General features: G+C 38.4%; 2 protein-coding genes across 2 annotated transcripts in view; one reads left to right on the top strand and one right to left on the bottom strand.

Moving 5' to 3' along the window:
* Positions 1–11,232, bottom strand: part of setbp1 (SET binding protein 1) — a 96,410-nt gene extending 85,178 nt beyond the window's left edge. Inside the window, exon 1 of the mRNA XM_065284497.1 lies at positions 10,698–11,232. The gene's annotated coding sequence lies outside the window, so the exon portion shown is untranslated. The remainder of the gene's footprint in view (positions 1–10,697) is intronic.
* Positions 11,233–15,873: 4,641 nt separating this feature from the next.
* cdk7 (cyclin-dependent kinase 7) lies at positions 15,874–21,124 on the top strand. The gene is made up of 12 exons (XM_065284684.1): positions 15,874–16,003; positions 16,150–16,209; positions 16,418–16,451; positions 16,545–16,612; positions 16,700–16,768; positions 19,158–19,268; positions 19,361–19,479; positions 19,567–19,666; positions 19,743–19,829; positions 19,921–20,070; positions 20,325–20,469; positions 20,972–21,124. The coding sequence occupies exons 1-12, from the start codon at positions 15,938–15,940 to the stop codon at positions 20,998–21,000; spliced, it is 1,038 nt and encodes a 345-aa protein (XP_065140756.1). The 5' UTR covers positions 15,874–15,937; the 3' UTR covers positions 21,001–21,124.
* Positions 21,125–21,758: the final 634 nt, after the last annotated feature.

The raw sequence follows: 21,758 nt of genomic DNA, 5'->3' as shown, positions 1-21,758 counted from the left end.
TGGATCGAACTCCGGCGTCCCAACCCGACCAGAGGGAGGAAGGGCGTCGGGGTCCACGTCAGGGGGAGGAGGCCCACCCTCGGATGCTGCGGCGTCGGTGGACCCGGAGGGCGGCACGATGGATTCTAGAGACATCGTAGAACACGACGCTGAAGTCTCCATCGGCACATCAACCGGCTGTGGATGAGGAGGCTGGGAGCCTGAGGACGAATCCCCCGCTCGGCTCAGCACAGTGATGCGCAGGTCGTCCTTTGAGAGCTTCACAGCCGCACCGTGGCGGCGTTCAGCACTCGCATGACGAGGGTTGCGCTTTTCCCGGAGGAAAGACAACCGTCTGCGCAAATCCACAAGGGACATGCTCTCGCAGTGAGAACACTTACCCCCAGCGAACGCTGCCTCTGCGTGCTCGATGCCCAAACACGAAAGACAACGCTCGTGACCGTCCTTCGGACCCATGTATTTGCCGCACCCAAGATCGCACGGACGAAAAGCCATCCTGAAAAGGACGCTGATGTCCGGATATACGAGAGAGTGGCTGCCTTTAACAAGGCACAAAGCTCTCTCGTATCACTCTTTTAGGGAAATTCACTCAGATGCTTAGTTGATGAGCGCACAGGGAAAGGCAACGCACACACTAAACTCAAAAACAACAAACAGATGTAGAGCCGTGGAATAAGCGAAGCGTCCGCTGTGGTACTGCTAGTACAACCAACTTCAGCAATCAGATCCCAACAGAGTAGAGTAGCTTCTCAGTAGCAGATACTGCAGGCTTTCGAAGCGAATAAAAGCTAATTTCCCTATTTGCACCTGCTGCTTATATACGCACCTGGCGGGGCGGCGCCAGCATTATGCAAATATCTCAATGCCAAGTTCATTGGCGTTTTAGTAGTATTCGAAGCAGATTGGTCTCTCTAAGCGAGTTCCCAATTCGTCGGTCACGACGTGACGTCGTAGTGACCGACTGAAAGGGAACTGTTATGTTGTAAGTTTTGTCAACATTCTGTTCACGGTGAGCGCAAAGATACATGCACTCTCTCATCCACGTCTGTCTCACTGCACTTCTCTCACGTGCACACGCTCTCGCATCTGTCCGAAGTCCGAACACAAATCCTCATGTATTTGTTCAGTTTTATGCATTTCAAGCGAGCTGAGGCAAACTAACTATCCCCTCGCATTTAAAATATAATCATCTGCACGTGCAAAGAGCTGCGCGCTCATGCTGTCCTAAGTCAGATCACTATCCTGTGTATGTTTGTAAAGTTATATGCATTTTAAGCGATCGTGTATAAAATATGGATCGATGTGTTTAAGGCACTTCTGAAGGCACCACTGCTTTGACACCTTGTTGTAGCCTTCTGCAACAACACTAAACAATGCATTGAATTGAATTGAGTTGTGTGTGCGCGCGCGCGTGTGTCTTAATGCATGTTTTACAGTCATTAAGTAATCGTGTTATCCAGTTTTTCCCCAAATCATTTACATTTTAATCATTAACATTAAAGGCACACTCTTTTTATGACTAAAATAACAGTAAAGGGTAAAAAAAATAATTGCCAAAAAATAAAACGGATAAAACGGAATTTGCAAAAATTAAAACGGAGAAAACGGAATTTAGGAAAAAATTAAACGGAATTTGGGAGAGAAAAAAAAGGAATTTGGGAAAAAATAAAACGGATTTTATAGGGCCCTACATTAGGTGCAAAAGTGCAGTGTTTAAAAGGGTAAGCCACAGTGGCAGGCAGCAAGAGACCATTTTTTCTGACAGTGTATGGACGGCTGAGTGAATATAGACGTACGGCTTTATTAAACTGACAGGATCTATAGCTGGTGTCTGCTGTGTTAAGAGGATTTCTTCCTGCCTCAGTCCCTTTTAAGGCTGTAAACAGAGAACAGGCTTGAGGTAGACTCAAATGCAGCCCCGCTAAAACACCATGTGTTCACATTTTGTTGAGTTACTGTGGTAAACAGAGGAAACTCCAAGTTGTCGTGTCATCAGTCTTCTGAGAAATCTTATATAAGATACCATAATGCAGACTTTTAAATAGTAATAAACGTACTTTTCTTTAATAGTTAGTGATAACCGAGTTAATACGCTTCCTGGTTTTATGAGGTCACAAAAATCTTTTTCAGAATGTTACTGCTATTCGTGTCTCTAAATGGTTACATATGCTGCAAAAATTAGCAATGCTGTGGCACACAAAGCCGTCTGGTCTCAAATCAGGAACTGATACTATCAGGAATAATGTTTGCACCAAAGTTTTTAGGAAAACAATTAAATGATGCAGTTTAAGGGGTTTATTTTCTAAAAAATGACCCAAGCCGGATTCAAACTTGGTCACCAGCACAGTGGGCACAGTTGGTCTGCCACGCAACGCATCCCACAAAGTGACCCACAACCTGTCCTGCAGGGCCCATTGACCCACGTCTCAACAGAGCAAAGCATTGAACTGGCTGTACAATGCCTCACAGCTTCAATTTCAGTCATGTTAAATTAAATAAGTAGTCTACTTAGACTAACATCACAGCTGACACATGCCTAGCAGTTCTAAAGGAAATTTCACCATCCCGGTCACATATTTTCAACGTAGACATCAATTGTCATGACACGGCTGGACTACACACTATATGTACCGTAGCTTTGGGCAGCTATACAAAGTATATTGCAAACCAGAGGTGGAACATACATAAATACTCACTGCTGGCACAACCTCCCCAATTTGTGTTTAATCTGTAAAATTTTCCATCGTTTCGAACCAACAACATCAGGAATAGTGAAATGGAAGACATGATGTTGATGTGAAGGCCAGTCTAGTTTCTCAAACAAAAAAAACGCCACAACAGGCGATTGTTATAAGATAAGGTGCTGAAGAGAAACGAAACGCATAAGTTGTTAAATGGCCTGAAATTATCTTTACAGTCCAATTACACCAAATACAAACAACAGAATGAATGAATCCACAAAAAACGTATTTTCAGCTCCCATTGCATTCTTTAAAGTGAAGACTTGCAATTTCTTGTGACTTGTTTGCTTCTGTTGCGTAAGGTTGTGGGTTTCATGCCAAGGAAACACACATACAGATCAAATGTATAGCTTTGAATCACTGTGCAAAACATGACACAACTTAGTTTAGTGGTATTCCTGTGGTACCACCTGCTAGATTGTAGTTTTCATATAACCTACTACAGATGAGGACTGTTGCTGTGGTTACAATGTGATTTTCTGCCCTTTTGCATATACCCTTCATATGTTAAAAAGTGTAACATGTTTATCATATCGCAGTTTACAACGTCAAAGTGTGTAATATTGATTGACACATAAATAAAAACCAGTGCAGACCATCCTAAAAACCAACCACTTGCATCGAATCTTTCAAATGCGCAGTCGATCCCACTTGAATTCGTCGAAGACTAACTGCCCCTGTCTTGTTTTCCTCCATGACAAAAGCAAATGGATTACTGCCAACATGCACATTTCAAACCGAGGAGAGATAGGAATTTCAACCGCAGTGAAAACAAAATGGCTGTAGTCAAAAAACGAAACTGCCCACCTCCCCCTTTAGCTTGCTGCCAAAAGGTGTTCTTGTTCTGATATTTGGTTTGGAACGGCTGCCAAAAATTAGATATGTCCTTGGATATCTCCTTTTTTCCTTTGTCTCCTGTCAGGACTTGGCCGTCTTCCAGTGTAACCAGCCATAGCCAGAAACAGAGGGAGACCTATTCACACACATAAACATCACTTTGGATTTATTCTTTTCTCAAATACTGTGGTTCTTTTGTGTAATCGTATACTCTATATATGGATATAAAAGATTTTGTGGAATCTTTTTGTGGGCGAGCACTCCATAATCTAGATATGTTTACGTTTTGATAAATACAATCAGTCTCCCCATCTGACCTGGGTTTTTCCACTGGCCTTCCGTGAAACCATGAAGGCCTACAAACAGTTCTTCATCCATTTTGAAATACCTCTACAGGCGGAGGTGAAACCATTGGGCTCAAATCAAGATGCTTAAACAATGTCATCAGTACTTACTCACCCAAGCAGTCTTTTTTCACGTTGTCCCACAACTCATAATCCTTCTAAGCACTAAACAGTTTCATTTGGTCTTAAAAGATTTCATAAGACCCTGGTTTACATTTCATCAGGGTCCTTATGGACTTCTGTGATTTCTGTTGAATTTAATAGCAGACTTCTTACGCAACATCAGTGATATTTTATTTAGTCTAAACTGTAAAAGTTCAGTAAAAAAATAGCATGAGCAGTGTTTCCCACAGGAATTTGGGGAGACTGTGGGGGTGATGACGTCACCCGCTTATTAGCATATATATGACGTCATCATGTTGTGTTTGAGTTTGATCTAGTGTTGGCACCTGAAATATGTTTCACTTCTACTCTTTGATCTTTATCTGTATTTGATCTGTATTATATATCAAATTATATTTTAAGCCGAATTAAGCTGTTTAAAATGGTGAAATAAAAATGTAAATGGGAATCATGAAAATTCTATTTGTGGGGGCCAGTGTTGATTCTGTGGTGGGCCACCACAAATAAATCAATGTATGGGAAACACTGCATGAGCTTGCATAACTTTAGTTCCAAGTCAAAGAGGGTGTTTACACCTGGTATTAAGATGTGTCTTGGTCAATTGGATCACAAGTGGACGAGAGAGATACATTCAACGTTAACACCTGGTATTTTAATCCATTTCTTTTCTCCACTTTCGTCCACTTCTGTTCTTATTACTGATAGGGCTGGGTATTGGCAAGGGCCTTCCGATACGGTATGTATCGCGATACATGGGTCATGATACGTTAAATATTATGATACAATACAATTCGTTGCATTTTGCAATACATTGCGATACCTTTTCTTTTTTTATCAAAAATGTAAACAAATAAAGCTGAACACCTGCAGCTCTTTGAAGGCTGCAGGTGTTTTTAAATTTCCGACCATTTTCTCATTCCCTCTAACTTCTGAGACATTGGCCGAATGGCCGTATATGGCAGACAACTGGACAGTGACAACTACAACAGCGGCGGAGGAGGTTGTTTGAAGCACACAGTAGGGTTGTTGCGGTGACAGAATTTTCCCACCGGTTAATCAGCACGTGACAAACCCTGTGATACCTGTTTCACCGGGTGGGAGGGGCTTATAAATGCACATACAGACGTGCGCATTTTACTCTCACTTTTGAATTAGATGCAACTGTTGTTTAAATCCAGTGCTTGCGTACGCTGCGTTAAATCGCTAATTTGCGTGCAATTGTGAGTGCAACAGCTGGTTTAAGTGCTTGAGTCAATGTGCACAGGCACTTCTGACAGAAACCCGCCAGTCCCAAGCAGAGCAACCGGCTATTCCTCCATAAAGCGCTGCTTGAATGATGGGTTTATTATTATTCTTAATGAAAAACACAACAACAAAATGATCTCGCTTATATTTAACATCATATATGTATATAATAACAAAAATGAGTAAGCACGCGGCTTCTGCCATGACCGTCTGGTCAGTCAGCTCGCCGCAGTCTGACAGAAATAAATGAAATCTGACACCCACAGCCGCTTCTCTGTGATGACACGCGTTCAGCTCCGCTGAATTTAGGCAGCAGACACATTCAGTTCTTAGTGTTTGCTCTCTCTAACGAAACTAAATGATTTAATTACAAGAAAATATCAAAACGACTGTGAAAGACGGTGTCGCGGTGGGCAAGTGATCCAACCAGTGAGAGGCTGAAGCACCGGTAATCACAGTTTCACCGACTACCGCAACAAGCCTAGCCACAGAGGGATTTGATGGTTTTTTTAAATATCCATAGTAGAGATTTAAATATCGATACACTATCGATACAGCTAACTATCACGGTAGTTAGCTGTATCGATATTTTTGCACAGCCCTAATTACTGAGGGGATGGTCTGGGGGCGAGTCCCTCTGCTTTCGTTTAAACGCAAGCTGAAGAAATGAAGGATTTAAATTAACGCAAACTAATATTATGTTCGAGTCCGCTGCTTGTGGTGTTAGTAAGCAAACTGCACAGAGTTTTGTACAAATGTAAGAGCTTTCTCTGATATTTCAGAGCAATTGATGAAATAATAGGGATGCACCGAAATGAAAATTCTTGGCCGAAACCGAAAACCGAAAATGAGGAAACCAAGGCCGAAAAACCGAAACCGAAACACTGAAATAAATTATTATGCCAATTATTAGTACAAATGCATTTATGGCTATCACTGTGTACTAACTTTACTAGGGGTGTGTGACAGATCACAAAACTCACGGTTCAGATCACATTACAGTTTTTGAGGCACGGACCGGAGTATTTTTCAGATCAGCAAAAAGAGGGTGGGGAAAATCTAATAACAAATAAAGAAATTACAAACATTTATAAAAAAGAACAAAGCTGCACATTAATAAGGGCTTACATTAGGTACAGAAATCGAATTAAATGAGTCATAATACTGTCTTTATTGTATAAATTAAATATATTATTATTTTTAGAGCTATTTGTCTCTTTGTTAGACTTAAGTAGGTTAATTGAGGTTACTGTCTCTTTAAATAAGCACAGACTGGTTTATGACTGTAATCTATACATACACTTAAGACATAAACAAATGTTTTTATTAGAAAAAGAATACTTTGGAGATAATTTTGTTTATATGTGCCCTGTCAATAACAGAAAGATTTTATGTTCTCTTGTTTGCGTCTCACTCGTGTGTGCACTATTGAGGGCACTTAAACGCACGCGCACACAGAGAACAAAGGCGAATCCCAAACAGCGCAGCATAAAAACGTTACGTTGTTTTTCATTGCTTTATTCGGTACATGTATGTTAATGGACTATACAGTATGAGACACATTTGCGCGACTCTCTCTAAAGTTTACACATCAAGAGTTCTGAACTTTGAAGGGCGTACTCACTGTGATGATCACGTCTGGACCGGACACAACCGCATGTGCCTCTGTGCATACTTTAACGCCTATTTGCGGTTAAATACATCCATGCCGCATACATGTTGCTTCAGACAAGCACGTGCAGGTCGCGGTTACTGTTTGCGTCATCACAACATTTCGGCCGTATTGTTTCGGTGATAAAAGTCTTTCGGCCAAAAGCCGAAAATGCTCTTTTGGGCCATTTTCGGCCGAAAATTTTCGGTGGCCGAATATTCGGTGCATTCCTATGAAATAAGCTTGTGCAACTTTCACACATTGTTTAAATTAACAATCAATTAATCGAATAATCAATAACTGTAGTACTGCAGTGGCATCCAATAAGATAAATGGCAATCAAAACGCCAGCTTCCTTACATAAATTAAAAGATTTTTATCTTTTTATAACATGCTAGTGGGATTATAAAATGAGTCAATGTAGTCAGTGTTTTGATAAAATCATCAATTTAAACTTATCTCGTAATGAAATATAATGACTAATAGACACAGTGTATAACTTGCACTCTGGCAACAGTCGCTTGAAAGTCCATATCACCATGTCAGAATAAAAGTTTCATTATCAACAAGTCTTATTTTTACCTCACTTACCGAGTTGTTGAGACAATGTTTGTTGTAATTATATCCAAGAAGCCTATGAAGGGCACTTTTCCTTTACTTATATTATGGAGATAGCAACTAGGGACCAAATCCTTTAACGTCCTTACGTAATGACGTCATTCATATCTTATTCTATCATCCAGGAAGGTAAAATACACTAAAATGTGTTTAAGTGAAGTTGTGTATCCCATTGTTGGTTTATATATTATTTTATAAAATCATCTATTATCATTTAGTTGTTCAACTAAAGCACCTTCAATAACTTTTAACAGAAATCATGATCAAGCTCAAAACTTAAAATACAATCTGCACACACAAGTTGCACACACCTAACATTACACACGTTTTAGTCAAAACACCGGCATCCGCAAAATTATATGTATGTTTTATAGTAATATTAAATAACCTTACTTTTTGTCTGTCAATCATACGTGTTCATAGTATTATTACCACAACAACTCACTGATATCCAACATGTGAAGTGTTTGACTGACGCATGTTCAGTATCCACAGTTCTTTGATTCTCAGTTCTTCAGATGCGTTCTCAAATAAGTGCACAGTTAACTCCATAAATGTAGCAACCAGTTTCTGACTCGAGAATCACTGTATCGTCCTGTTCGGTAAACACATGCGCAGTATTAACGGCTTATTGAGTCAGATGTGTCCGATATAAACTGTTCTCAAATCATTGAACTGGTGAATCGGGAATTCCAGTTTGTGTACTGCACATGCTCAGTATCAATAAAGTTCACCAGGTCTCGGTTCAAACAGTGTAATGTTGGGGAGAGCTCCTATAAAGTGTTGATACAGATTATTCCCTCTTATTTTGAATCGGAATGACTGTCGAGCACATCTGAAAGTGAGTAACTTGTGAATCATTGCTGTCTCGAGATGCAAACTCTTTTAAATGATACAGTCCGATTTGGTGCACTGATTCAACTCTAGGGCTGTGCAAAAATATCGATACAGCCAAATATCGTGATATGTTTTTCACGATAGTGTATCGATATTTCGATCTCTACTATCGATATTTAAAACAACTTAATATCCCCTCTGTGTGCGTCAAACGACTTCCTCTGCCGCTGCTGTAGTTGTCGCTGTCCAGTTGTCTGTCATATACGGCTAATGTCTCAGAAGTTAACGGGAGTGAAAAAATGGCAGAAAATTTAAAAACACCTGCAGCTTTCGTGTGGACGCACTTTGGCTTTAAAAAAGAAAAAAAACAGCTCTATTTTTTACATTTCTGATAAAAACAAAAAAGCATTGCAATGTATTGTATTGTATCACGATACATTGTACCACGGCTCATGTATCGTGATATGTATCATATCGTGAGGCCCTTGCCAATACCCAGCCCTAACTCGTTCACTGAAAAGAACCGGTTCAAAAGAACAATTCGTTCACAAACCGGACATCATTCACTACAGTGCCATACAGCAGTTGCGGGCTTTCAGAGGGTTATGACAATCAGTTACAGTAGGATTACCGTATTTGCATTTCCTGTATCGAACCCTATTAGATCGACTGCGGATGCCATTTCGTTGCATTGGCAGCCAGCCTCGTCTCGCATGACGTCAAAATGCCCAGGTGTGTGTTTGGCATTGAGCATCGTTGCGATCATGGCTAGTTTAGTCCTGCACACTCGCTTCATTTTTGTTTCTCCTGCTGTATGTGTTTTGCGCAAGAGAGCTTGTAACGCGCCAGGATTCCTTCTCGCATGCACCTGGACTTAATGCGATCAAGTCACCAATCAAGTGACTTGTCATAATTGAGTACAAAATGATCAAATAAATTGGTAAACCATTGCCCCGCCCCCCCAATAGTATCATGTATCGGCACTCTCACAGGCTGACAATAGGATGATCTCAAAATGGGGCATATCACCCAACACTACTGCATAGCCTGACGCGCACACCTTTGCAAAATTTTAACAACACGTCAATTCTACGTGGACCACAAACGATTGGTCCACTAGAACCCCTCCCGTCAGGTAAAAAAATCTTCTGTGTCATATTTCTTCATAGGCATTTCCGATTGTGACAGTAAGAACGATGCCGCAGGAAGTTTATATAAAAACCTATGAGCCCTTTACACCCGGTTTACACCTGTCTTGAGCATCCTACACTTGTGATCCAATCAACCAAAACACATTTTAATAGCAGGTGTAAACGGCCTCAAAGATGCTGAGACAACCTTTCCAGAACTCCTCCCCTTTCTGGAATTGAGCAAAGGATTTCAACCAATCAAATGAAACGTACAACACTAATAAGCGCTAATCTATGATCTGACAGGCTTTGAATCCCCCTTAACATAATTTAAATATTATCTGATTGTGGTAAATGTCAGAAGATGTGAATTTGACAAAGCAACCTAATAAAAAGACAGATCTCCTCTAATGGGAAACGAAGCACTTGAGTCAAAATTTTCATTGCATGCAAAACCATCAAACCTAGAGCACTGCGTACTTGACAGCATTTTTAGGCAAGAAAGCCCGCTCGCAAGAACGTGGCCGAGATGCTCAAATGCTGTCTAGGTGGGCATCTGGCTGGGTTTTACCACACATGCGACGTCTATGAGTAAAAAAACGAGTGACATGGAAAGCAGCCTACACAGTGGCTTATAGTGGAAATTACTATAGGCGCTTGACAGTGCAAACACACGCCTACTCTCAATCAGCGGGAAACCGATGCATGGCCACGATTACCGTAAATCACGCTAAATACCCAATTGAATATAACACGACATTAGGACATACAGCAAACGGTATTCTTTCAGTGTAACGTTTGCCTACTCTTGGCAAACACTGCTGTTTATCAGAATGAGTTAAATTAACATCTATTTTCTGCAACTGGGTTGTGTGACAATTATATTCTTAAGTTACCGGTGGGTATGTGGATTTGTTTTTAAGGTGAACTGTATAAATGTAAGTCGTGCAAAGGCGCACTGGCGACTGTCCACTTTTAAAGATGGAGCGCTGCAGAAGTTCTTTACCAAACGGGCTCGAGATGTCATTTTTAATCAAATACTACTGATCTTTTTAATGCTTTTAGTCTGCATCTTCATTGGTATGTATATAAATTACAATCTATATAAAATAGCATTCTGCTTTGGTAAATGTAGTAACTCGTCGTTGAAAGGACGCTGAGGTAAACTCACCCATTTCTGAAGCGGCTGCTGCTGCTGCTGAAGTCTACGCGAGTAAATCCATCCACTTACATCGAGATGGCAAGCACTTTACAATCCCTCAAACTCAAGAAAACGGAGTTTAACGCGTAAAAAATGAATTTGATTTCTTCACAAAAAAGCACACAAAAACCCAAACGAGTAGAAAATAGATTGGTTTATAATCGATGCGCGTGGAGAACGCAGGCGCGCGTGTGCCGATTGAGATTGAATGCGGATTCAAGCAGGAATCTGGTGAGCTGCAGTCACTCAGAGCGCTGCATCGCTTCCCTCTCAAATCATCAGACTCGGGGGTGGATCGAGCCTTCCCACTGCGGACAAAACAAATCTGCGATCCTTAATAAAATCCAAAGTCCCGCTTTAAAGGACACACCGGATGGCCGCGGGGGACAAATATCCAGGAATAAACCGACACTGACGTTCCCGCGCGTTTAAACGCGTTTGATCGGACTTCAACGCGAGTGTGATGTGACTCTTGTCGGACTCCCGCAGTAGTTTCTGATAATGATCGGTGTGCTGTGCTCTTAGCAAATGCACTGACTGGTCCCGACCACTCACAGACGCCCCCTACCGATCAACACGCGCATTATTTACTTATATACATTATACATTTACTTATTGTAATGTATGTAATGTTTGATATGTTTGCTATAATACTCTAAATATATTTTTGTTTGTTTTTTTATTTAAAAAAAGTATTTTTCCAACACAGTTACATTATTATTTATTTATTTATTTATTTTCTTGCCAAAACTCATATTATTTTTGTTTATTTATTAATTTATTGTAATTTAATACATTAAATGACATTTATTTCTGTAGGTTTACCTTAGATTTTTTATATCCATGCAATTCAAATGGAGTGCTGGGTGTAACTAACTATAAGTGTAATTTAATTACTTTCCCTAATGAATTACTCTTATTTTTCCTTTAATTTTATTACAGTGACTTTGAATGTAACTAAATACTGTGTATAGACTGTACAGAACAATACTATATACTGTAATACAATAGTATTATAACATCAAAACTTAAAGTCTAGGTTAAAATGTTTTTTATGCATGCTTCTCACTTTAGATATATACTTTGGTAAGTTAATAAGATTAATGGTAACACTCTAATTTCTAATTCTCACTTTTAACTGGTTGTTTAATAGAATTAATATTACTGAGATGTTGGCTGTTTATTAGTACTTAAATGTATGTAGCACATATTAATGCCTTATTCTGCAAAACCATATTCTATACCCTCCCCATTTCTACCAATACTTAAAATTAACAACTACTTTACTAAGTATTAATAAGCAAAGTTGGAGTATTTAGCCAAAAGTAGTTAATAGTTAACCCTAAAGTGGGACCATAATATTTATTTGAGCCTATCCTTGTATCATTTACTATATGGAATTTAGAAAGTAATTAGTAATAAGTAATAAAATACTTTTTAGAGAGAGTAATTTGTGCAGTAATCTAATTACACGATTGAAGATGTAATTAGTAACTAGTAATGAATTCCTTTTTAATAACTTTAATAACTTTTTATGAAACAGGCAGTTCACATACATCATGGGGTGGCTTGCCAGACAGGGCTTATCCTAGTCCCAGACTAAAATGCATGTTTAAGATGCTCTAATATAAAAACATCTTGTACTGAAATATCTTAACATATACCAGTGTCACTGTTTTGTCTCAAAATGCACACCAATTATGTTTTTATAAGATATGTTTGTAAAACTACTTAAATGTCCTAGTATATCTAAGGTCTAGTCCTGGCTTAACCTAAATCCTGCCCGGGAAACCGCCCCAATGATTTAAAGCAGTTTCATGAAGATAATTCAATCAGGGTGAAACGCCGGTTGATTTACATTTTACTTCACATTTATCCATCTCAATGTGAACTGTTGTGACTGTATAGTCCTCCTAAAATATTATTGCAGTTGGCAAAGCTTCGCTTGCACATCTTGCCAACTCTCATATAAAAGTAAATGGAAGCCAATACTAGGACTATATTGGATTTAAACAAAACATATTTAATACTGACCTGTCATCGCTCATCCACCCCACATTATTTACCTCTTCTATCCTTTTAGACAGGTCGAGTGTTTGTATTTGAGCGGTGTATTGATCGAGAAAGAATGTAATGACACCCTTAGACCTCTTCAATATAGAGGTCAGAATTTGCTCCCTTGACGGGCAGTCAATGCCTTGACTGTGTTAGTAAATACTTCTCATTGGCCACCCTTGAAAATCAATGACACTGGCGATTATTCAAAGAGCTTCAATGATTTTTCTTGTGGATAAAGTTGCCATGGATACCATATGTAAGAAGTTAGATGTGGACTACCACAATCTGTTTTCAATGAAAACTACAGTATCTAATGACCTAGATATTGATATACTTGTATCAGTTTTGTGAAGAGCCTTATGTATATAGATGCACCGATATTTTTTATTTGTTCAGTTATCAGGGACATTGCACATTAATTAAACATTTCTGTAAATGCACCCGTAGGGCATATATATAATATCAGCCAATAATCACTATCGGCTGGTAAGATCACATTTTCACAGTTTAAAAATAACCGGCCGATTATTTCTCTCAATGAAAAGTGGCAGGAAATGCATTGCAAATTGTGTGTAAAGGAAGTGTTACGAATCATCACCAGCTTGATTTTTAGTATTGATAGTAATTAACTGAATGTTATTAGTTCATAGAACTTAAGAAACGCTATTTTAATATTTAGAATTTACTAACAGGTTTACTTATAACTAAAACTGATTATTTTGAAGTAAACTGTTGAAATAGAGAAAATAAAAGTTTTATTGGCATTTCTTACAAAACTGTGCCATTAATTATCATTAATTTAAAAGCACTTATTAAAGGTAAAACCACCAAATTATCAGTAATCTGTATTGGCAGACATCACTCCTAATACTTGGTTATCGGCAGAGAAGTTTCCTGATCTTAAAGACCAAAAGTGATATTAAATTTTGAGTTGGTCTTCAGATCTGTTAAGCAACTGATAGGTGAGAGGTTTTCATGTACAGTTTGTTGCTCACACTAATATGTGGTTTGGGTGTAAGATCTACCCACAGAACATGAGCAGACGCAACATATCAAGATGCATGAGGCATTTGTTGCAGAATACTGCAAAACGCTTGTCCAGCATTTTTTGTGATGTGGCTTATGAGCTGATAATTTAAAATACTGAAGTCTTTATAAAACCACAGGCAACTTACCTATAAATGTCAATATTATCCCTTCTAAATAAAATCTTAAAAGTAGTTTTGCATGCTTTTTTACTTGTGTGTCTTGACTAAGAATGTTGATATAACTAGTAGATGCTCATATTGACTCATCATGTCCTCAGTAGTTTTGCATACTCACCAATAGGTTGTGAAATGAATCATCTTATGAGCTACAGAAAACAAACATGAGACCACAATAGACTTGATTACGGTTTTAAATGGGGAACAGCATTTACTGAGTATCAAATGCCAAGAGTTAAATATTTATTTAAAAAACAATTACTTGCAAAAATATACAAATGAGGGTGTGGTTATTATGGTATACTTAACTACCAAAAATGATAATTTCACCTGCATTAAGAAAAATTATGCAATGAAAGGCTCAGTTTTATTATTCAGTATGTTTGAAGCTGATTTCCTAAATTTGGCTGCAAATTCAAAAAGCATATTTGTTTCCTATGAATTTTTTTATGCACATTTGCACCAAACCTCTGTGTATTTTTCATTGTAACACAAAATAAACAATGCAAACATGTTGCACCTCTCATTTGAAATGAGGCTAATCTTACTAATCATTATTGTTTTGTCAAAATTACTTAACCGAAACTCACTTCTGAACTACACTAGATTGGCCTTAAATCCTGTTTTGTATTGCGAAATCACCCAGAAATCATTCTGTAATTTGGGGACATGGGTTTAACAGCAGTTAAGAAAATTTATCTGATGGGGTTTGTGCACAAAACCACAAATGTGTTTATCAAAGTCAGAGGAAGTGGGCGTCTTCATAAGAACAGAGCTTGTGCTAACCACTTCCTGTTGAGATGGGAAACTTCTGATGGAGATAGAAAGGCGTACAGTAAACAAGTCAAACAAAAAGGTATCAAAGGGGAAACGTGCTTTAAAGGAACAATTGTATAATAATTGTGTAATCGTTTATAATGGTTCTGTCAAGTAAAGTATAATCCTGTCACTACTGTTATATAAAAATCTATATGTAATGCCTATTGTTATTTGCATGCTTGTTCCCGAATAAAGTATTATGATGAGTATTTTACTGGTTTAAGTCTGAAATGTCAACATGTTTTGTTACTGATTTTATCCTGACACTAAATGCATCCATTAGTGTGCTCATATCTATGTATGAAGCTTTAATCTGCTACCTGTAATGCACCTGTCAGATTAATCTACTAAAGATAGCAGATTACATCTTAAAGGGATTTGAAAAGTGCAATTCAACCACTGTTCATTTAAATATTGCAATAACGCAAAAAAGGAGTTAAATAAATTGTTGTTTCATTTGATATTCACCCAGAATATATCAAAGCCAGCTCACCTGTATATTTTCAAAAATTAATGAGCTGTTAAGAAAGGTAGACGCTCATGGATTTCCATTGACAACAGCGCCCCCTGCAGCAAGAAGTGATTTATTGCATCAAATAAGTCAGGAGATTAAAGTTACCAAATAAGACTTTAAAGTAAACACACGTGAAATGTGAATCAAAAAGTGGCTTCGGGAACATTTTAGAAAATTTACAATATTGCATGCAGAAATGTAACGGGATTTCGTATAATTTCTTGTTTGAGTTCTAATGAGCATTGTGAACTGGGCTTAGACAGAGAAACACATACACATTCGACAACAACGACAAAAAAGAATAAAATTACTTATGTTTTTACAAATATCCATCTTAATAAAAAAATAAATACAAAAACAACTACGTCCCTTTATGTTTAATCGAGCAGAACTTTTGTTCTGCAATAACTTAAATAATTGTATATTCGTCTAATATGTTATTATCCAATATTTATATAAATTAACTTAAAGAAATATTTTAACTAAATATTTTTGTGAAGCTCCAAAAATGTCCGGTTAACCTCGTGGGACTTTTATTTAAACCGGAAGTGTTTATTGCTCTTTAACAAAGCAGGAAGTGTGGTTTCACAAAGAGCAGTTCTTCAGTTGATATCATGGCATTAGATGTGAAAACAAGAGCGAAGCGCTATGAAAAGCTGGACTTTTTGGGAGAAGGACAGGTAGACGATTTTACTTTGATACTTCTGTCCTGTCTGGTTTTCAGGCGCTTCTGTATTGTTTATGTATTCGTGCAGCATCTTCTTCTGTAGGTGCATTTTAAATATTCTCAATTTAACAAAGATAATCTTGTGTCATTTCTTTGCAGTTTGCAACTGTGTACAAGGCCAGGGACAAAACCACAAACACCATTGTTGCTATCAAAAAGGTAAAAAAATCCAGCTAAACACATCACTGAATCCGAAATTTAGGCTATCTATCACATATAGTTTTTTTTGTCACTTTTTACCACGTTCTCATCTTTTGCTATTTTGTATGAGGTAGTTTACTGTAGTACATTTGTATTTTCTTTCACATTGCTATCATTATGTTAATTAGATTTTTTTTAATGCAAACTTTATTTAACTTGTTTGCAGATTAAAGTGGGACACAGAACGGAGGCCAAAGATGGTGTGTGCTTCACTTTTTTTCTTTTCTTTGATTTTAGCTTTATTTCATAATCTGTTTTGTTCAAGGCTTCCACTTAATTTTTTTGTCTTCTAGGCATCAACAGAACAGCTCTACGAGAGATTAAATTGTTACAAGAACTAAGTCATCCAAACATTATTGGGGTAAGTGATGTGTCTCGTGCAAATCTGATGCACTGTTAAATGCATTCTAATACTGACACAGAGAAACTTTTTTTGTTTGTGTCAAAGCTCCTGGATGCGTTCGGTCATAAATCTAACATCAGTCTCGTCTTTGACTTCATGGAGACGGATCTGGAGGTAAGATTAAAACTGCATTTATTTGTAGTGTCCTCCTGTGTAACTGTCTAATAACATTTACTGTTCACTCCAACAAAATTTCAATAACTAAACAAATAATTTCTAGCTATTAAGAGGAAAAACTTGATTGTTATTGCTGGTCTAGCTACCAAAAGTCCACAAATGTGATCATGATGTTTTTGTTTGAAGGTGTGTATGTATTTCAGTCCTAATAGCCCTGTGTTCCAGTTCGTTTTTTTAGGACCTTCCCTTGCTAACTACCCTCAGTCTTGTTCACCCGGATGTACGTCATTGCTTACGTTATACGAGTGCCCACTACTGCTGGAACACTTGAAGTATGTTCAAATAGATTGCTCTAAGCCAGGGCTATTCAAATCTTACCCTGGAGGGCCGGAGCACTGCATAGTTTAGCTCCAACCCTAATAAAACTTAACCACCTGTGATTGTCTAGTGATCATGAAGACCTTAGCCGTTTCTCAAAACCAAGTACGCCGAACTCGGACTTGTGTCCTTCGTAGTTCGAACTTTGCAAGTTCAGACTCGGAAGAACGAACTCCTGACGTGAAATGCATTCTGGGAAACTTCGCTGTCATAAGTCCACACAAGTCTCCTCTGATGCATCCTCGATAAAATGGGCGGATCAAGAACACATCCGGGGATTTTATGTGAACTTGGGCTTGATGCTAGCTTTGAATTGGAACAGTACTTGGGCCGCGACTGATGACGTTTCACAAGTCCACAAGAACACAAGTACAGACAAGAACACATATTGAGAAACGGCTCTTGATTAGCTTGCTCAGGTGTGTTTGATCAGGGTTGGAGCTAAACTATGCAGTGCTCTGGCCCTCCAGGGTAAGATTTGAATAGCCCTGCTCTAAGCCTTTGATCACATGGAAAGTGGAGACTGCCCCCTCCATAATTGGAACTGTGCAAAGCATGAGTTGCTGAAGTGATGTGACATTTGTGGGAAGTTGCATTGTGGGATATGGAGCTGCCTGAAGTGTACATATGAAGTAGACTCGCTCCCTTGGTCAAAATCGAGGGAGCGAGGGTCTTTCCATACATACTTCCTTCGTCCACTTGACGAAGTGGAACGCACTTTAAAATGGCGACAGGGATTTCCCCGAGGGGAAGTGTTGAGGAAAGTTTGCAAGTGCGTGTCTAAAACTGGAGTGGAACGCAGCCTAAATGCCCCAAAATGCATCACGATTGTGACGTCACTTCAGCAACTCGCGCTTTGCACATGGAGGGGGCAGTCTCCACTTTCCATGTGATCAAGGGCTAAGGGCGATCCATTTGAACCTACTTCAAGTGTTTCAGCAGTAGTGGGCACTCATACATCCGAGTGAACGAGACTGAGTGAAGTTAGCGATGGAAGGTCATAAAAAAAACTGGGACGCAGGGCCAGTCTTATTCAGTCCGCTGCCATGTTGATTCCAAACTAAGGCTGTGAGGGATGGACATCCAGAGAATGCACTTTAGTTTAAACCTATTGTTTTGTATCAGGACGCTGGTAATTCATCCATCAAAACACAGAACATACATCGTTTTACAAATTTCCACAGGACAAAGAACCTCAGAAAACGTGGACTGTTAAAATGAGAAGGGACATATTACCTAATTTGAGATGAGAATAGCGCATTGTGCACATAATATCTGTTTTGGATATTAGCCTGTTGGCTAATTGGTAATTTCTCATGTTGTAAGCAGGTTTCATTTTCTTTAAAACACCAATATAATGCAACAATACAATACTTTATGACAACAACTAACTTGGGTATACATCTCCAGTTTGTATAGAACATAAGAGTATGTCCCATGTATTTTTTCCAAGACATGGACTGAATAAGGGATATGGTTCAGTAATTGTAAACTTTTATACTTTGAAATGAATAATTTAATATTAACATGAAAGACCTATAAATAGACATTTGCAATTAATATGCTTTTGCATCTGAGTTTATATTTATATTTTGTTCACATGTGTTCTTGCATCATACCTAATGTATTCAGAATTTAAAGAATTGTCACTTGTCAATGGCTTCACATCCAGGCTTTCCTCAGTTTTCATATTTGCTTCCGTTAAACCATAGTTGTGTTTGACTTTGTGACACTGTGCCTGACTTTGTGACATTGATCTTACGCTGATCAGTCTGTGCATGTTGATAGTGATTACTACCATGCCACTTCTATGAAGCCACGCTACGGGCTTATGTTATAATCGAACCGTAGTAAAACTTTATTTTCTAACATCCATGTACATGATTTCTGAGCCTGTAAGATCAATTTCAGCATCATCAAGCTCTACAGCCGTTGTTTAGCAACCTCTAGTGGCGATAAGACTGTAATACAGCACCAGTTGTTAAACTGCACTATGATCTGTTTTCAGGTGATCATTAAGGACACCAGTCTGGTGTTGACACCGGCTAACATCAAGGCGTACATTCTGATGACACTACAGGGTTTGGAGTACATGCACAGTTACTGGATATTGCACAGGGTGAGCTTCACTTATGTCTTTGGGGTCATGATGTCCTGTAGTCTCAAAACGACAATATATAGAGATCACTGTGATCCTTTCTTTCATTTTAGGATCTTAAACCCAATAACTTGCTGCTGGATGAAAATGGAGTCTTAAAGCTTGCTGATTTCGGATTGGCTAAAGCATTTGGAAGTCCAAACAGAGTATATACACATCAAGTAGTAACAAGGTTTGTAAAGGCCAACAGTCTTGTTGTTGTTGTTTTCGATTATTTTCATTAACAAAATAATAACAAATGCTTTTTGGTGTTTCTCAGATGGTACCGTTCCCCAGAGCTGCTCTTCGGTGCCAGGATGTACGGTGTGGGTGTAGATATGTGGGCAGTTGGCTGCATTCTTGCTGAGCTTTTACTCCGAGTAAGTGTTTAGAAAACCACTTTAAATCTGGCTTTTCTTAATACCCATGCATACATTGTTGTTGGTTTTTGTTCAGGTACCATTTTTAGCTGGTGATTCAGACTTGGACCAACTGACAAAGATATTTGAAGCTTTAGGAACACCAACAGAGGAGACATGGCCTGTAAGCTTCATCTACTCGTTATTTGTTTTTGTTTTTATTTGTTTATTTGGTGCATTGGGTATCTGTGATTTAACACGTGCTGGTCTTTCAGGGGATGTCCAGTCTCCCGGACTATGTCTCATTTAAATTGTTTCCTGGCACTCCATTGGAGCACATCTTCAGCGCAGCGGGCGATGATCTTCTGGAGCTCCTCCAGGGTTTATTCACCTTTAACCCCTGCACACGCACCACAGCTACACAGGTGATTTATAATCAGTAGAGCCATCTACACTGAGGGTACAACAAATGTGCGTTCATATGCAGCATAAACCACTGATTGTGTGGTTATAAAGTGAGAATCTGGAGTTGTTGTTGTTTTTTTTGTAATTTTAGGGTTGTAAATAATATAAAACAAAGAACTGTTATAATGTCAAAGAAAAAAATTGGTCAAAGACTAAGCTGAGATCACGCTGTATATACAGTAAGTGTTTGAATGAAAGGATGATTCTGTTTCAGGCTTTGAAGATGAAGTATTTCAGCAATAAACCAGGACCAACTCCAGGACCTCAGCTTCCCAGACCAAACTCTTCAGCAGAGGCCCTAAAAGAGAAAGAAAACCTGATGATAGGAATTAAGAGAAAACGTGATGTCATTGATCAAGGTGAAAAACATGCCTGATAGCGTGTCACTTCAAAATCTTAAAGGTGCAATGTGTACATTTTAAGAGGATCTATTGACAGAATACAATGTAATATACATATTATCAGTGGTGTATAAAGACCTTACATGCCGACCCATTATGGTTTAATTTTCTTAGAATGAGACGTTTTTATCTATATACACCACGGGTCCCCTTACATGGAGGTCACTGTCATGTTTCTAAAGTGCCCCTAAAGAGACAAACTGCTCTACAGTTCGTGTTTTGTCACTACATTGTCTCAGAGGATGACATGTTTGTCCTGTGGTGGCTACCGTAGCTTCTCTATGCGTTTTGAAAGGGAGGGCTAAGCTGTGGACTGAGCTGTTGGTTGCAATTTGCAACCTTGCCACTAGATGCCGCTAAAATCTACATAGTGCACCTTAAATGAATGGTATGTTGGATTGTTAAATATACTGTAAATTAAGCTGAACTGATCATTTTTATATATCTGTTTTTGTCTCAGGTACTCTTAAAAAGAAGTTGGTGTTCTGAGTGATCTGGATGTTTTCTTTTTTTCAACCGTGCATGTAACAGTTACAGTATGAGCTTATTTATGTGATAATTTGAATTATTTTTTTATGTACTATGAAAATTAAATTATAGAAAACTGTGTAAATGCCTGTTGTTTTTGTGTTTTCATTATGCAAACCACCTGTTTGTTAGCGTAACCCAAAGTAATATGCATATACATCATATGTAGAGTGTAGTTGGACCATCTGTCTATTTAGGGTTTTAACTTAGTGATTTATGTTCTTATGTCTTTTTGCATCAATGGTCCTGTGAGAGGTGCTGTTGTCACAGTCTTGTCACCAGCTTGTGTCTGATAGATAAATAGTTGGTTAGAGAGCTAGTTAGTTTGCTGTTTAGCACATGCAATGACAGCCTTTCTCCCCCGAAAATGTCCCTTCCCACAATGCACCTCCAAATGATGTCATCACACAGGAGCTTTTCTGAAGTCTACAGGAGAGAAAAAATGTGTATTATATTAACTATAGTGAACTGATACATTTGTGAATACTGAAGTAGTCTATACTTTAATATTAACTATAAGGTAAAAATGGTTATAGTATAATACGGTTATGGTAATATAGGGATTTTACTAGTTTACTATTGTAAACATACAATAAAAAATACTAGGCATATATGGTGTAACATCTAAATCACCAGGGCTAAATTAAATATTTACCTTTTGTTGTGAGGTAGTAAATTGATGAATGTAACGTACACAGGTAGGCTACTGTACATAGCTT

The sequence above is a fragment of the Paramisgurnus dabryanus genome, chromosome 5, assembly GCF_030506205.2.
Source record: "Paramisgurnus dabryanus chromosome 5, PD_genome_1.1, whole genome shotgun sequence".
In the NCBI taxonomy this organism is placed as follows: Eukaryota; Metazoa; Chordata; class Actinopteri; order Cypriniformes; family Cobitidae; genus Paramisgurnus; species Paramisgurnus dabryanus.
The sequence above is the reverse complement of the archived record's forward strand: the minus strand, read 5'-3'. Positions and strand labels throughout refer to the sequence as shown.

Bases quoted from the DNA above. Each gene is read 5' to 3' on its own strand.
- cdk7 (XM_065284684.1), top strand. From the start codon at position 15,938: ATGGCATTAGATGTGAAAACAAGAGCGAAGCGCTATGAAAAGCTGGAC. The intron at 16,613-16,699 runs GTAAGTGATGTG...TTTGTGTCAAAG, and splicing joins GTCATCCAAACATTATTGGG to CTCCTGGATGCGTTCGGTCA. The intron at 20,071-20,324 runs GTGATTTATAAT...ATTCTGTTTCAG, and splicing joins CACGCACCACAGCTACACAG to GCTTTGAAGATGAAGTATTT.